At 37.6% G+C, this 18535-nt stretch overlaps 1 protein-coding gene across 1 annotated transcript in view; it reads right to left on the bottom strand.

The window, feature by feature from the left end:
- The window catches only part of htt (huntingtin), a 688215-nt gene that overhangs the window by 406250 nt on the left and 263430 nt on the right, over positions 1-18535 (bottom strand). Inside the window, exons 22-24 of the mRNA XM_090385445.1 lie at positions 18296-18481; positions 9532-9755; positions 9122-9242 (exon numbers count right to left, since the gene is read on the bottom strand). Coding sequence (XP_090241571.1) covers positions 9122-9242; positions 9532-9755; positions 18296-18481 — 531 coding nt within the window. The remainder of the gene's footprint in view (positions 1-9121; positions 9243-9531; positions 9756-18295; positions 18482-18535) is intronic.

Below are 18535 nucleotides of genomic sequence, written 5' to 3'. Positions count from 1 at the left end.
CCATTATTTTACTCGGAACAGAAGTTTAACTAACTGGTCTGTAATTACTCGTGTCACCCTTCGATCCCCCTTTGTGAATTGGGGACACATTTGCACATCTTCAGTCCGTGGGGACCTCTCCTGAGTCCAAGGATGCTCTCATAATTATGGCTAAGGGTTTGCTTAGTTGCTTTACCGCCTCCTTTAATATAACTGGATAGATCCCATCCACCCCAGGTGCCTTTCTTATGTTTAACTTCAACAATTTCTCCTCCACTTTGTTCTCAGTTATTACAAAATCATTAAGCACCCTGTTACAATTTGATAACTTTGTAGCATTTTCAAACCTTAATAACTCCTCATGTGTGAATATAGATGCAAAATACTCATTCAGTTTGTTTGCTATCTGAGCAGGATCAACAGTCGAACCATCAATATGAAGTGGACCAATCAGATTCATCCCCTTCCTTTTAGTGTTTATATAAGTAAAGAAATCCTTACTGTTTTTCTTAGCATCCTTTGCCAAAGATTTCTCGTAATCTGCCTTAGCCTACCTAACCTCCTTTGTGACTTGATTACAGACTAGCTTATATATATCATAGGCTTCTGTGTCGCCTGATAATTTATATGCATCCCATGCATTTTTCTTCTCTGCCACGAGTTTCATTAGTTCATTTGACAACCATTTAGCCTTAAACTTGAACAATATTTCTTAATAAGTATGAAATGTTTAGTAGCTTCCACTATTAATTCCTTGAATTCTTCCCAGTTAGAATTTGCTGTTGGTAACATCATCAGTTGGTCCCACTACAGAATTTAAAAACTGTCTGAGCCCACTATAGTCACCTTTATGGAAGAAAAAACCCCTTCCTTTACCCCTGATGGTAATTATATCTTTAAGTAAATCCCGCATTAGCATTAGTAGAGGCATTTGATGCAAGAAAGCAAGCTTATGCAGCATCAGCCAAAAAAAAAAAAAAAAACCCACTTCCACTTCACCTCTCTGTTCGTTCAAAATACCTGTCCAGCTGAGCCTTAAACTTATTTAGGCTATCAACCTCCACCACAAGGGATGGCAGTCTGTTCCACCAACCAACCACCCGCTGGCTAAAGGCAAATTTCCGCACGTCTATCCTACATCTGTCTTTCCTCAATTTGAATTTATGCCCTCTCAGGTGATTTTTCTGAGCTAGAGGAAGAATCCCATCAGCATTGAGCATGCTTAAACCATTCAAGGCTTTATACACCTCTATCAGATCACCTCGCTGGTGCATAGTCTCCAGACACTGTAATTTGCAAAACTTAAGCCTTTCTTCGTAAGAGCACCCCTTTGTTCCATTCACTAATCTTGTTGCCCTTCTCTGTACTCGTTCCAGCAGCTCTACATCCTTCTTGAAATGAGGCCTCCAGACCTGTATACAGTACTCTAGGTGTGGCCTGACCATTGCCTTATACAATGGAATAATCACCTCCTTATCCCTGCTGGAAAAATTAGTATTAGTATTAGTAACGGCCGCATGGTGCAAGAAAGCCTATGGCTTATGCTGCACCAGCCAAAAAAAAAAAAAAAAAAAAAATCCGAACAAAACAAATTCCTGTATATCATTGACAATACTCCATGAGCTCCTCTTGCAGCCCGTCTGCACTGCTCAGAGAACTTCATATCTGCCTGCACAATCACCCCCAAGTCCCTTTCATTCTCTACCACTGTCAGTGTAGTACCACAGAGTTGATACGTTGCTCTGGGGTTGCTTTTTCCCATGTGTAGTACTTTACATTTGTCAATGTTAAACTTCATTTGCCACCTCTCAGCCCATCTGCTCAACCTTTCCAGATCCTGTTGCAGCAGCATAGTGTCAGTAGTGTCCTTGACAACCCTGCCAACCTTTGTATCATCTGCAAACTTGGACATTAAGCTTGATATACCATCATCAATATCATTTATAAATACAGAAAACAATAATGGACCCAACACTGAGCCCTGAGGGACTCCACTAATAACATTAGTCCACGATGAGCAGTGTCCATTGATTACCACTCTCTGTCTTCTCCCCCTCAACCACCCCTTTATCCATAGCAGCAATTTGCCTCCAATGTCACACTGCTCCAATTTGTGTAGCAGTCTTCCATGTGCAACAGTATCAAAAGTCTTTCTAAGATCCAAGTATATAATATCAAAGTTATTCCCTGCATCCAGTTCTTTTATGACTGCATCATAGTATCCAATCAAGTTGGTCAGGCAAGACTTCCTCTTAACAAAACCATGCTGTGTCTGAGCTATAACTGAAGTCTTGTCTAAATGATCCTGCAGTGCTTCTTTAACCAGTGCCTCCATTAATTTTCCTGGAACAGAAGTTAAGCTCACAGGTCTATAATTACTTGTGTCAGACTTTGATCCTCCTTTGTGAATTGGGGTCACATTTGCACATTTCCAGTCTATGGGTACCTCCCCTGAGTCCAAGGAAGCTCTCATAATTATGGCTAAGGGTTTGCTTACTTCCTTTGCTGCCTCCTTTAATATAACTGGATAGATCCCATCCACCCCGGGTGCCTTTCTTGTGTTTATCTTCAACAGTTTCTCCTCCACTTTACTCCCAGTTATTTCAAGATTCTGTAGCTTACTGCTAGAGTTGAATACACCTCTGGCATTCCCCTTGCTGAATAACTCCTCATGTGTGAATGTCGATGCAAAATATTCATTTAGTTTGTTAGCTACCTGAGCAGGATCATCAACAGTTGACCCATCAATATCAAGTGGACCAATCTGATTCATCCCCTTCCTTCTAGAGTTTACATAAGTAAAGAACTCTTTGCTGTTTTTCTTTGCATCCCTTGCCAAGGATTTCTCGTAATCTGCCTTCGCCTGCCTAACCTCCTTTGTAACTTGGTTGCATATCAACTTGTATCTATCATAGGCTTCTGTGTCATGTGTTAATTTGTAAGTATCCATGCATTTTTTCTTCTCTGCCATATGCCTCATTAGTTCATCTGACATCCATTTTGGCCTAAACCTTGAACAATATTTCTTAGTTGGTATGTAAAGCCTAGTAGCTTCCAAGATAAGCTCTTTGAATGCTTCCCATTTTGAATTTGCTGTTGGTAACATCATCAGTTGGTCCCACTGTATAGAATTTAAATACTGTCTCAGTCCATCGTAGTCGCCTTTACGGAAGCAATAACCCTTCCCTTTACCCCTAATGGTAGTTACCTCTTTCAGTAAATCCCACTTCAGCACACTGTGATCACTGCCACCTAGTGGTTCATTTATCTGCAGATTCTTAATGCATGAAGAATCACTGCTGATAATCAAATCAAGAGTATTACTCCCTCTAGTTGCCTCCCGTACATGCTGATGTAGAAAACAATCATCCAATAAATCCACAAAAGCCCTGCTAGTGTGTGAGTAACCAGCCCCCAAATTCCAGTCAATATCTGGGAAATTAAAATCTCCCATTATAAGACTCTCTGATTTACTGGCCCACTCTATTTCCCTGTACAGTTCCTTATTATACTCATCAGAGTCATTAGGCCTATAGCACACTCCTACTCTCAATTTTGATCTCCCAATGCTTATGTCACACCAAACTGACTCAACACTGCACTGTCCAGCGATGTCGACTGGCTTCACTTCCTTGGTTTTTATGTGTTTCTTAACTAATAGCATAACCCCTCCCCCCTTCCTATCCTGTCTATCCTTTCTGTAGACGTTGTACTCCCCAAATTGCATTTCTGCATCCCTTATATCTGTGTGACACCACGTCTCTGATATCCCAACAATATCTGCCTTTGATGTTTTGAGCAATACCTCAAATTCATCAAATTTATTTACTAAACTCCTAGCATTGGTGTACACGCAAGTATACCTGCACCTGTTTCTATTCTTAGCTACCCTAACACAACCCATGTGTTTACTTGTACCGCAATGGCTCCCAGCAGTCTCTGAAATACCATGCATCTTGTTTTTCAGGCTTCTGCTCATTCTAATAGAAGCAGTGCAAGAATCTCTTTCACCTCTGCCAGTGGCTACTGTCAATCTATTGGTCTTTGTCTCCCCCCAAGCTAGCAGTTTTCCGACCCACCTAACACTGCCTCGATAGCATCAGCAAATATTCTTGCACCCTTTCTATTTAAGTGTATCCCATCCCTGTAGAAGCAATCTCTCCTGTTAACAAGTACAGTCCAGGCTGAAAAAAATTCTACCCCTTGAGCCTTGCACAATCTTTCCAGGGCCAAATTGATCGACAAGGCTCTCATCATATACTCCCTCCTATCGTGTCTGGGCAGAATTGCAGACACTTTCAAATTCAACCCTAATTCTCGGTTTTTGTTCAACAGTGACCTGTACTTGTTAAGTAGAGTTAAGACCTGTACTTGTCAATACACTGTGATCGATGCCACCTAATGGTTCCTTTATCTGCAAATTCTTAATACACGAATAATCACTGCTGTAACCACATCAAGAGTATTACTCTCTCTGGTTTCCTCTCGAACATGCTACTGCAGAAACCAATCATCCAATAAATCCACAAAAGTCTTACTAGTGTGTGAGTGACCAACCCATAAGTTCCAGTCTATATCTGGGAAGTTAAATCCCCCATTATAAGACATTCTGATTTACTAGGCCACTCTATTTCTCTGTACAATTGTTCATTGTACTCATTAGGCCTATAACACACTCCTACTCTTATTTTTGCATTCGCAGTGCTTATGTCACACCAAACTGACTCAACAGTGCACTGTTCATCTATATCAACTGGATGCACTTCTTTTGATTTTATGTTTTTCATATTATATTATATCTGACTGAACAGTCACTCCCAAGTCTTTTTCATTTTCTACCACCCTTAGTGTAGTACCACACAGTTGGTATATTCATCTGGAGATTACTTCTACCCTTATGCAATATTTTGCATTTGTTAATGTTAAACTTCAGTTGCCACTTCTCAGCCCATCTGCCCAAATTTTCTAGATCCTGTTGCAGTAGCACACTGCCATTACTATCATTAACAACCCTGCCAACCTTTGTATCATCTGCAAACTTCGACATTAAGCCTGATATACCTTCATCAATACCATTGATAAATATACAAAACAACAGTGGGCCCAACATCGAACCCTGTGGGACTCCAACATTAGTCCACGAGGAGCAGCATACATTGATTACCACTCTCTATCTTCTCTCACTCAACCACCCTTTTATCCATTGTAGCAACTTACCATTAATACCATTCTTCTGCAATTTGTATAGTAATCTTCCATGCACAACAGTGTCAAAAGCTTTCTGAAATCCAAGTATATGATATCAAAATTATTTTTTGCATCTAGTAGCCACATCATAGTATCCTATCAAATTTGTCAGATAGACTTTCCATTAACAAACCCATGCAGTGTCTGAATTATTGCTGCAGTCTTGTCTAGATGATCCTGCAATGCATCTTTAACCAGTGACTCCATTATTTTACCCAGAACAGAAGTTAAACTAACTGGTCTGTAATTACTCGTGTCACCCTTAGATCCCCCTTTGTGAATTGGGGAGGATACATTTGCACATGTTCAGTTTGTGGGGACTTCTCCTGAGTCCAAAAATGCTCTCATAATTATGGCTAAGGATTTGCTTAGTTCCTTTGCCACCTCCTTTAATATAACTGGATAGATCCCATCCACCCCAGGTGCCTTTCTTATGTTTAACTTCAACACTTTCTCCTCCACTTTGCTCTCAGTTATTATAAAATCATTAAGCATCCTGTTACAGTTTGATAAACGTCTGGCATTTTCCTCCCTTAATAATTCCTCATGTGAATGTAGATGTGAAATACTAATTCAGATTATCAGCTATCTGAGCAGGATCATCAACAGTCGAATCATCGATATCAAGTGGACCAATCTGATTCATACCCTTCCTTTTAGAGTTTATATAAGTAAAGAAGTCATTGCTGTTTTTCCTAGCATCCATTGCTAAGATTTCTTGGTAATTTGCCTTCGTTTGCCTAATCTCCTTTGGGACTTGATTATATTTGCCATAGGCTTCTGTGTCGCCTGATAATTTATAGGCATCCCATGCATTTTTCTTCTCTGCCACAAGTCCCATTAGTTCATCTGACATACATTTTGGCCTAAACCTTTAACAATATTTCTTAATCAGTATGAAGATCCTAGTAGCTTCCATGATTAATTTCTTGAATGAATTTGAACCACAGAATTTGCTGTTGGTAACATCATTAGTTGGTCCCACTGTACAGAATTTAAAAACTGTCTGAGACCACTTTGGTCACCAACAGATACAAAAACCCTTCCCTTTACCCCTGATGGTAATTATATCTTTAAGTAAATCCCACATCAGTACACTGATGATCACTGCCACCTAGTGGTTCCTTTATCTGCAAATTCTTAATGCATGAATAATCACTGCTGATAACCAGATCAATAGTATTACCCTCTCTGGTTGCCTCTCTAACGTGTTGTTATAGAAAACAATCATCGAGTAAATCCACAAAAGTCTTGCTGGTGTGGCTAGTGGCCACACCACAAGTTTCAGTCAGTATCCGGGAAGTTAAAACCCCTCCTTTAAAAGACAATCTGATTTACTGGCCCATTCTATTTCTCTGTACAATTGTTCTTTGTATTCATTAGACCTATAACACACTCCTACACTCCTAGTTATTGAAAATAGCAATAAGTATATGTTTTAATGGACACAGAAGATATGCTATTTAAGAGGACACAGAAGATATGCTATTTGGCACAAGTATTGCAAACATGGCATGGAACCTTCACAAATGCCATGGTAGAAAATGTGCTGCGAAAGGGACAGAGTGCATGATTTACACTAACAAGACTGTAGAAATCACCAAGTAATACAACGTAATACTGCAGTGGACAGATGACAGTTTGCTACATGCACTTCATGTTCTCCTTTGTTTCTGCTGTATCTCAAATATGGGAAAATTAGCAGCTTTTTTTGCAGGCTTTTTGTGACCCCTGCTCAGGTTATTTGCTGTGAAGGGCTGGATTGCATTAATTCTATATCATACATCTAAACAATAAAGAACTTATTAGCATTAGTAAAGGCACAGGATGTGTGTGTGTGTGTGTGTGTGTGTAGTCTGAGAAAGAGGAAGGATGCCATCAACAATGAGCTTGCTCAATCCATTCAAAGCCTTAAAAACCTCAATCAGATCACTTCACAGGTGCATAGTCTCAATACACTGCAATTTTTAGAACTGCACTGCCTTGATAAGACCACCCTTTCATTCCCTTCACCAACCTCATTGCCCATTCCACAGATCAACATCCTCTCTAAAATGAAGTCTCCAGACCTGTATGTAGTACTCCTGAGGAGCCTAACAATTGTTTATACAATGGAATAATCACTTCCTTGTCCCTGCTAGAAAAGTTCCTGTATATCAAGACAAAACTCCTTAAGCTGTTCTAGCAGCCTGTCTGCACTAATCAAAGAACTTCATATCATCAGAGAACAATAACCAGTTACCCTGCACAGTTACTTCTAGGTCTTTTTCATTTTCCACTGCCTGAGTGAAGTATCACACAATTGGTATATTAATCTGGGATTACTGCTACCCATATGCAGTACCTTGCATTTATCAATGTTAAACTTCATCGACCTAATTTGTTTAGATCTTGTTGCAGCAGCCTACATTGGTTGCTGTCATTAACCACCCTTTCAATCTTTGTATCATCTGCAAACTTAGACTGATATATACCTTCATCAATATCATTAATAAATATAAAAAAAAACAATGGGTGCAGCACTGAATCCATTTGCCCCTTATTTAGCATGCAGAAGAGAAATTCACTGCAGGGAATAAAATTTTTAAATCAACTAGATTATTATTTGTATCAGAATTTTAAAGAAAATACTAGGGGCAGGAATATTCTAGAACTGATAACCAACCATGATCCAGTTGCCATCATAGTGCTGACAGTACAGGAACCATTAGCAGGGAGAAAGCACCAAGTTCCATTAGTAGATGATGGGGGGGGGGGGGGGAAGAAGTTGCTAAAGGCAAAGGAAAGGGTTTTAATTTCTGGAAAGGAGACAATGACAACTGGACAAACTATGTCAGATTACCAAACAAAAGGACAGAGTTACAGAAATTATGACAGCTTAAGGTACTGCAAGGCCTCCATCAACTGGTGACAGTGCACAGAGCACAAATGCATACATGCCATTAAGAGGAGAAATGCCAAGAGGGATGAATAATGAGCTAGCCATTTCAATAGAGCAGTTTAAGATGGCAAGGCAAAGATAGAGCAATGAAAAGTACTAAAGCCTTTGATAGCTACAAGTTGATATATAATAATACCACAGAAAACTTTAGGCTGAATATGAGAAATCACTGGCTAAGAGAGGAAAGGGACACGTTTTTTCATGTATGTGGATACAAAGAAGAAGCAAACGAATCAGATCAGATCCTTCCATAATGGGTGTAGAAGTCTTAGATAACCCAGTTGATGCTGTTGATGAAATGAATAGGTAATGCATTTATCTTTTCAGACAAAACAACCTTCATAATAAGTAGAGACTATTGAGTGAGGCTAAGTAGTGTAAAATTAGTGATATGATATTGAAATTAAAGATTGTTTCTTAGAACAACTATTTAGCTTAAAGACAAGTAAGGCCCTGGAGCTGATGACTTCTGTCTGGTTTCAGGATCATATTTGTAAACCCACATTTCATCTCCAGTAATGATACATTTCAAAAATGCCTCATTATCACTTGCATGATCAAACAAATTGGAAACAACCTGCTGCCAGAGTTCACACTGCTCTTTTATTAACAACCATGGCACAACCTTTGTGAAAACATAATATGATCTGACAAAAATATGGGTTTCTTCACTGATCTGAATATAATTTGAATAATCTGAATATTTATGAAAAGATCTCATGTGCGCCAGCCATAATGATGTGACTAATAAGTATTGCTGTAGTGAAAATGACCAAGCATTACTGAGCTACTGCATGACAAATGCATGTGACCACTGAACATTTAGGTAAAGGATAATTCTATATTCCAGTATATCAGAAATATTTGGAAGATTATTATTTACTCATATTTTGTAAATTTATGGTCATTCTTTTTTGTTGAATAGCCATAGTGCATAAGACAAATATTACTTACTTTTATTACAACTCCTTCAAAAAGTCGAATATGAGCAGCCAAAGATGCTTTGTCACCTTTTGAACCAGTTTTTAATAGGTTTGTAAGTTTATCACTCCTTCTTCTCATCCAGCTTAACCAACTGAAGAAGGAAAATGAAGTGAAATAATGACATTAAAATAAATTATAATGAATATACAGTATACTAAATGCTAAATAAAAAAAAAATAACTAATTCTAATTTCTTTAAAATCATGTTCTCAAATTGAGGAAGCTAAGTTGTCATAAGCAATGCTTACTGAGTATGTGATATTTTGAATAAAATTATGTAAACAAAGAAATGCAATTTAAGAAGAAAAAGTTGTATCCTAAAGAGTAATAAATTTATTCTTTTATTCTAAATTTTACTCCAGTTCTAAGAAATCTCTTACCTTCCCAGTTCATCATTATCAGTAGATGAAGTAGGTTTAATGTTGTTAGTTGCCAAAAAGTGAGAAAATTGGATATATGGAGCAGTAATGCAACTGTGATAAAGTCCTGGAGCTACAGCAGCAGAAAGTCTAGTTGCCCTTCCTGGTTTGCGGCTTGTTCCTGCTAAATGGTGAGGCTCTTCCCATAAACTGGCTAAGTTAGTACCAAACAAAGACTTCAACAGCTACAATTAAAAAATAAATAACAACAAAATTTATTTAATTTATTTGTTTATTTATTTAGAGTCAATATGGTACATTCAATAATACTATATTGAATACCAAACTCTCCCGAAGGTATTCTCCACCTTGTCGCGGTGGGGGGGGGGGGTCTTACATGTCCTGATGACCTGGAGAGCTAAGTCGGTGGTAGCTTAGCTACTGGTAGGGCCTCCCAAGACAGATAGGTCAAAGGGTAGGGGCCAAACTAAGAGAGATACCCCGGTCCTCCAGGTTGGGGGTTGCTGGAACGGGCAAGCTCCTTGTTCAGTGTAAAAAATACACAAATTCTAAACAACCTACAAGTGAAAATGAAAACGGACTGCACTTTCGGCAATGACTCGGCAAACGGAAAAGGACTATGATTTTGGGATGCTGCAACATTCAAGGCCTTTCAACTAAAAGAAACTTTCTTCCGGATGAACTGCAAAAATTCAAGTTAGAGACAAAGACAAAGAAAAAGGGATGTGGAGAGGAAATAATGGGAGAATACTACCATTTTTGGAGTGGAGTGGAGTTGATAAGAGTGAAAGAGCAAGAGCAGGAGCAGGCGTTTCTATTGCTGTTAAAAAGAAATTGAGACACAACATCAAAAACTGGCAATTTATTAATGAAAGAATGATCGCATTGAAACTGAAAATGTATGGGAGAGAAATATGTATTTTGGGAATATATGCCCCAACTAATGACACTGCCGATACCTTGAAGGATGAATTTTGGGAGGATCTGAGAGAACTAATAGAAAAAATCCCTAAGAACAAAGAGTTATTTCTAATGGGAGATTTCAATGCAAAATCTTCCAAAGTTATTGGAAGATTTGGAGAGAAAGAGAGGAACGACAACGGAGATAGACTATGCAATCTTTGTGAATAGTTCGACTTGAGAATAAACAACAAATAAACATTTTTCCAACACAAGTATATCCATAAATATACTTGGTCATAGGAGATAAGACAAATTAGATCAGCTATAGATTACATTATTTCAAAACATTCAGGGACATATGTATTGAAAGATGTCAGAGTTTATAGAGGAGTCGAATGTGGATCTGACCATTTTCTTGTTAAAACAATACTGAGATGGAACTGGATTAAGAAGATGTGTGTGGACAACCAACAATGCAGGGAAGAAGAAATGCTACTACAAGTGGATCAATTTAATGTTGACCTACTCCAAGACGACAGCATTGGAAACAACTTCACCCAGAGACTGGATGCTGCAATTAACATAGAGATAAAAGGTAATACTGAAGAAATCTATGAATATTTAAAAAATACTGTAAAAAAAATAGCTCATGAAATCCGACGAAAAAAGAGCCAAGGACCAAAAAAGATCTGGATTACAGAGAAAGTAAGAGCTGCTGTAGAGGAAAAGAAACTTGCATGTCAGAAATGGCTGGGTGATAGGAATGATGCATATGGGAACATTTATGTTGAAAAGAAGAAAATATCCAATCGGTTGGTAGTAGAAGTGAAAAATGAAGAATAGGAAAGGAACTGCGCAACTATTAATAGCAAATTGGGCTTGAAGCAATCAGCAGAATCGTTTAAGGTCCTTACATACTTGAGAAAACAGAATAAACACAATGCTGGTTTGCAATTTAAAAGAAGACCGGGAAGAGTTCAAGCAGATGGAGGATTTTGGTGTAGAAGACTAAGGCTTAAAAGTTTCTGTTAGGGAAGTGGAACTCCTGCTAAAGGAAGGAAGGCAAATCACCTGGACCTGGAGGAGTTTACATGGAACTTCTGAAATATGGAGGAAGAGGAGTGGCTGTTCTGATAAAAAAACTGTTAAATAGAATACTGAGAGAAGAAATACCGAAAGAAATGATAACAGGACATATTACATCAATTTATAAGAAGAAAGATCAGAAAAACTGTTCAAATTACAGAAGAATATGCATCCTGAACCCGCTGTTAAAGATCCTTGGAAAATGGATCAGGAACCATTTAGAAGCCCGAATCGAGGTGTCAGAAGAACAAAGTAGTTTTTCAGCCGGGAGGTCATGTATGGACCATATCTCAACAGTATGACAGATCCTTGAAAAATGCCAATCAAAAGGGAAAAAATCTTTATGATTTTCATTGACCTTGAAAGGGCATATGACAGTGTTCCAAGAAAACTCTTATGGGAAGCACTGAAAGAGGCAAATATTGATGGACAGCTGATTAACATTATTAAGGTAATTTACAGGAATAATAGATGCAGAATTAAAGTGGGATCAGCTTTGTCACCTGAATTCCACACTTCAAAAGGCTTATTACAAGGTTGTTGCATGTCACCAACACTTTTCAAAATTTATATCAACATCTGCCTAAGATCCTGGTCAAAAATATGCAATAAAATGGGATTGCCGATTAATAAGAACACCTATATTCACAATTTACTTTTTGCAGACAATCAGGTGGTGATAGCACAAGACTTAGAAGATGCAAAGTATGCATGTAATCAATTGTTTGAGGAATATAAACAATGGGGGGGGGTCTAAAAATCAATTTTAGCAAGACTGAAATGTTGTCTTCAGGACCAGAACACGTTCTAAATATTGCAGGTTTTAAAATCAAACAAGTCGATAAATTCAAATATTTGGGATCAATCTTACAAAGTGATGGATCATCCCAAGCAGAGATCAATAAGAGAATTGCAGACAGCAGAAAGGCTATCAGCATGTTAAACTCTGCTCTGTGGAGCAAAAATATCCTAAATAAAACAAAGAAACTTATATTTCAAACGATTGTACAAAGTCTTCTATTGTATGGAGGGAAACCTGGACATTGAATAGGTGAGTAGAAAACAGATTTCTCTCCACAGAAATGGATTTTTGGAGATGCTCAGCAGGAACTTCTAGAAGAGACAGAAAATGGAATGAAGACATAAGGGAAAAAATGGAAGTGAAAAAGACTATTACTGACACCATCAAAGAAAAGTGTCTAACATGGTATGGACATGTAAAATGGATGCAAGAAAACAGATATCCAAAGACTATCCTGGAATGGATACCTCCTGGAAGAAGGAGAAGAGGAAGACCTAGGAGGACATGGATGGATGGAGTACAGGAGTGCATGACAGCCCGAGGCTTAACTGACCAAGACACCCTGAATCGCACTTTATGGGGGGAAAAAATTCCTACCAAGAAGCAACTTGTAGGCTGAGGAAACCCTTTGTAAATGGAAACACTCCTCTTGAAGAAGAATACCAAATATTTTGGCATTTAATATAGTATTTAATACATAAAAACTTATTGGTTCTTTACATTCAAAAACACCTATTAAATTTTCGAATACAGTAAACTCCTATTATAACACTCCCACTTATACTGCTATCTCATTTTTAGCACTCTTTTCTTTTGGTCCCATGAACATTGAGTGCTATAAGTGGGACCCTTCCATAAAGGGAGGGTCCCACTTATAGCACTCAATGGGATCAATCTTATATTATAGTTTTAGCACTATAACAGGAATTATAGCACTTTCGAAAGTGCTATAACAGGAGTTTATTTACTGAATATATTTTTATAATTTTTCTAACCTGTTCTTTAAGGAAGAGATACAAATATTTGCGGTGGAAGCTACACTAAACACAGTGAAAGCAATACTATTTTTGAAGTTTTAACCCCAATATAATTAATCACATTACAGTAACATCACTGTGAGTTGTAGATAAGATACACAATTATACGTGTGTTTAAAGAGGATGTGCAGCATGGTTTTGTAAAGCGAAAATCATGTTCTACAAATCTAGTTAGCTATTTTGACAAGGTCACTGATGAGCTGGATTTAGGGAATAATTTCGACATTGTTTATTATTAGAGATTTCAGTAAAGCATTTGACTCAGTCTCACATAGGCAGTTACTTTATAAGCTGGAACAGGTTTGGATTTACAGGAAAAATCCTTAGATGGACACCAGGGAAGGAGGCAGAAGGTTGTGAGATATGGTTATTCCTCAGATTGGGTTAACGTAAGAAGTGATTCCCCGGGGATCAATATTGGGACACTGTTGTTTTTGATTTTCTTAAATTACATCAATAAAGGGATAGAGGTTGTGATGTCTAAATTTGCAGATGATGTAAAGATTGGTAGAGTACTTAATGACCACTGCATGCAGAGCTTCTTCAGAGTGATCTAGATAGACTTCGGGGATGGTCAGAAAATTGGCAGCTTTGCTTTAATCCAGCAAAGTGCAAGGTCTTAACACCTGGGGAACAGTAAAATAACTTATATACTTGGAAAGCCTTGAATGGGTTGAGCAGGCTCAACACATTAACCATTACCATTAATATCTGGATGCCCCTCCATTGATAGTTGGTCACATTCTACCCAGCACCACATGTCAGACACAAATTATAAATACAATTGTGATGATGGAAGATTCTTCCCCTTGCTCAGATTGCAAACCTGAGGGGCATAAATTGAAATTGAGGAAAGACAGTTGTAGAATAGATGTGCAGAAATTTGCCTTCAGCCAAAGGGTAGTTTGCCTTTAGCCAGAGGGTGGAAGGTAGTGCTATTGTTATGGAAGTTGATAGCTTAAATAAATTCAAGGAAGAATTGGGAAAACTTTTAGAGCAAATGGATGTGTGAAGTGGGATTTTTTTTTTTTTGGCTGATGCTCTATAAGCTTTAGAATTAACATTACTATGGTAATGCTAAAGGGACTTGGTAGTTAAGACACGGTCAGCATGAAGTTCTCTGAGCATTGCAGACAGGTTGCAAGGCCTATGGTGTCCTATCGATGATTTATCGAACATTTGCTAATAAAGATAAGGACGTCATAATCCCATTATATAAGGCTATTGTTAATCACAGTTGAAATGCTGTGCGTTCAAATGTGGAGACAGCACCTAAAAAAAGATATCGAGCTTCTTGAAAGGATCTAAATATGGGTAACTCGCCTGGTGAGATTGGCACAAGGGTGTCCATATGAGGAAAAACTTCAAATAGGTGGGTTGCACAGCTTAGAAACTAAGTACCTCAGAAGAGACTTGATTAGGGTGTTTAAGGCTCTGAGAGGCAAAAGTAAAATGAAGAGGATGAAATTTTTAGTTATAAATGATTCTAGAACTAAGGGCAATAAATTCAAGTTACAGGGGGGGGGGATGTTTAGACCGGATTGCAGGAAGTTTTATTTTAGTCAGCAAGTTATAAATTACTGGAATAAGTTACCTACCTGGGTGGTTGAGCTGACAGTTTCGAAAAAATCAAAGGTCAGCTGGATAGTTGCCTACAGGAGGATGAAAATGCATAAGTTGTCTATTTCCTTTTCTTTTATTATTTATTTTATTTTTATATTACTCTTTTTTTCTATCTTTTTTGGCTGGTGCAGCATAAGCTTCCTAGCACCATATGGCCATTACTAATACTAATATCCAGACACCTGCATATCTACAAATAACCATTATTTACAGGAAATCTAATAACATATGCTAAAACCTTTAGCCTTTATGACAGCCTTTAATCTCTACGGAACACCCTCCACCAGTTTTTGTAAGTGTCCTTCAATATTTTCTGCCATTCAGCTTTCAAAGTGATGATCAGTTCAACTCTGTTTTTTGGGCAGTCTCTCCTCACATGTACCTGACAATCTAATTCATCCCAGAGATTCTCTACAGGACTGAAGTTGGAGCTCTTGGCTGGCCAGTTCAACTTTTCAACATTCACATCCTCTAACCAGTCTGCCACGGCATGAAATGTCACACTTTCGTACTGACACAGGTACGGACTTTCCCTGACATGCTGCCAAAACGTAAGTAACACAATACTGTCCAGAACATCTAGACAGACCTCAGAATTTGCGGTTTTGTTCAAAACAACCCCTGGCTTGTGCTAAACTTCATTGTTGGGATGATATGGTCCTGCAGGTAGCTTTCTATGGGCATCCACCACACCCAGGCACAACTATGAGCCTAGTAGACCATGTACTGTGATTCATCATAGTATATGGTCTACTAGGCTCATGGTTGTGCCATTACTAATACTAATAACTAATAAATAAATAACTCCAAAGCGTAGCTTTTCATTGGTCTTTGGTCCAAGAATGACAGGCCTTGCACCAAGCTAGACAGCATCTGGAATTAGTTTGGGTGATTAGTTACTTGTGGACAACTGCACAGTGTGGGTAACCCACACTGTGCAGCATCCTGCACAGTATTATCATTCTGCACTGAAAGTCCGTTTGTATTTATAACAAACATTTATAACAACCGTTAACTCCATCAATAGCAGCATTTTGCACTCACAACTGTATTTATAATTTGTGTCTGACATGTGGTGCTGGGTAGAATGTGACCAACTATAAATGGAGGGGCATCCAGATATTAATGGTAAGGAGTGCATATGTCATTGTTGTTTCTTGATCCAACCATTTAGGATCTCATCACAGCAATTAGCTAGAGTAGTTACGTAAGACTTCCACCTTTCATGAACCTATGCTGTTATCACTTCAGAAATTAATTTTTATTTTTTATTGAGGTGGTACCATATTGTATTCTCAGTGCCCATATCTGGATGCATCTTATATCCAGATATGGGCACCACACAACAGTTGTACTAGCACTAAGTGTAGCAGTGATGTCAAATGAACACCGAAATTATCATTAAGGTCAAGTAGTTCATGTAGGATTGATGTCAATTAATCTGGTAATGAATAGATATAAAATGATGCCTTAAATTCTTACTTGTGAAGAAACTTGTATAAAAAATTAATATGTTATCTAACATGAATTCCACGAATGTTTTGATCTTGTTCAGATACAATCTGGCAGGTTGAGAATTGCCAGTCTTACTATATCTCCTCTGTGATTTTCTTTTTTTTATTTTAAAGAGAAATAAGGTCACTTATAGCTTTGTTTAAAATACATTCTTTTATACTAACAATGTAAGCACATCAATGTAGAATGAGAAGCTTTGAGTAAGTTGTTTTAACTTAAATTTTTTTTGCACCTAGTGTGTCTTTACCTGTGTCATTTTGCAATATGAATGATGATGCTACTAGTCACAAAATATAACAATATATCTGCTAGTAGCAGATATATCATTAGTATTCTTCAACTTTTAATTGGTATTATGCAAAATTTTATTGCATACTCTGGGATGCGGATTAAGGCTGAACAAATAGAACAAGTTTCACATGTCCAAATTATTCAAAATTACCAACCTTGTCACTTTGCTTTGAACCCTCTTTGAAAGTTTTCTTTTTAAGTGCAATTTATAGATAAGAACACAATATTACAGGTGTAGTCTGACCATAAGACTACATATGGAGGAATAATGACATCTTTTCCCTACTTGAAAAGATCTGATAAACCATTAGTATGGCATTGTGTCTTTCTGGCCTCCTGGTTGTGCCATATGGTTAACTTTGTTGATTGTATCATAATCACTAAATTTATTTTTATCTTAAATTAACCCCCTATTATGAAGTTACTGTCCTGGGTCTCTGTTCCAGATGTGTTACAAATATGGTCTGACTTTTCAGAACATATCTGTAACCAGTCCAAATCATTTTGAAGAAACACAGCCTGATTCTTAATTAACCTTCCAACCATTAAATCATCGGTACATTTTGAAAGCTTTCCCTGTACTCCATCATCAATGTCAATAATGAAGATTAGAAAAAAAGAGGCAATCCAGCACTGATCCCTGAGGGCATCCAACAGCTATACTAATCACTCTGAAGAATGCCTATTTACAACTACCTGTCTTCTGTTTTTCAGCCAGCTGCTGATCCAACTAAAGATCTTTACTATAATCTCAGCTGATTCCAGTTTATACATTTCATATATCAAAAACTTTACTAAAACTTATGTATACATCATTGTCCTTTCTTGACCCAACCATTTTATGGTCTCATCATAGCAATTAGCCAGACTGGTTAGGTAAGGCTTCCCCTCCTTCAAGCTTATGCTGTGATCCTTTCAGAAATCAATATTTTATTGAGGTGGTACTGTACTGTGTCCTCAGTCACAGACTCATTAATCTTGCCAACTATACAAGTCAGACTCACTGGTCAGCTTGTCAACAATTTTCTGTTACCTTTTTAGGTGGTTTCTTTGGGGTTTGAGGTAAAATCAGCACTACTCTATTTCTTCACCAAAAATTAATATCTCCAGTAACATGTTCTATGCCACTTCCTTTTTTCATATTGGACATTAATTTATCTCTCTCTCTCTCTCTCTCTCTCTCTCTCATCTCTCTCTCTCTCTCTTTCTCTCTCTCTCTCTCTCTCTCTCTCTCTCTCTCTCTCTCTCTCTCTCTCTCTCTCCATAGTGCAAGAAAATTTTCTACTTATAATGTCTGAATTCTTTTTGGATTAACAACCTCATTTTTGAAAAAAAACAACAGCAGTTAAAACAGAGGATTTTTTTTAATAAATTAAATAAACACAGAGAACGTACATTAGTTGTTAGATGACAAATCAGTAATGCCATATTTTTTTAAAGATCACACCAAAAATAAAGTATTTGCTTCCTTAACTTCAACTGAAAATATTCTAAACATTACATTTACCTGCCTTACACACTGGATAGAAGAACAAGGCTCCATAAACATAACGGATTTTAAATAGCCCAACATTTCTTCTGCATGCTTTCCCATTTCTTGTATACTGGCTATTTCCAAAATTTGGGATAATACATCTAGGCAAGCCTTTAGAAGATTAGAAAACTTCTCACTGCTTTGAAGGTCAATTGAGATCTATATAAAACATTTACATAAATGTTACAATTCTATTTGTAGAGAGAATAAAAC

The sequence above is a fragment of the Mastigoproctus giganteus genome, chromosome 11, assembly GCF_048544385.1.
Source record: "Mastigoproctus giganteus isolate SK-2022 chromosome 11, ASM4854438v1, whole genome shotgun sequence".
Classification (NCBI taxonomy): Eukaryota; Metazoa; Arthropoda; class Arachnida; order Uropygi; family Thelyphonidae; genus Mastigoproctus; species Mastigoproctus giganteus.
Note: the sequence above shows the minus strand (reverse complement) of the source record. Positions and strands in the feature narration are given on the sequence as shown.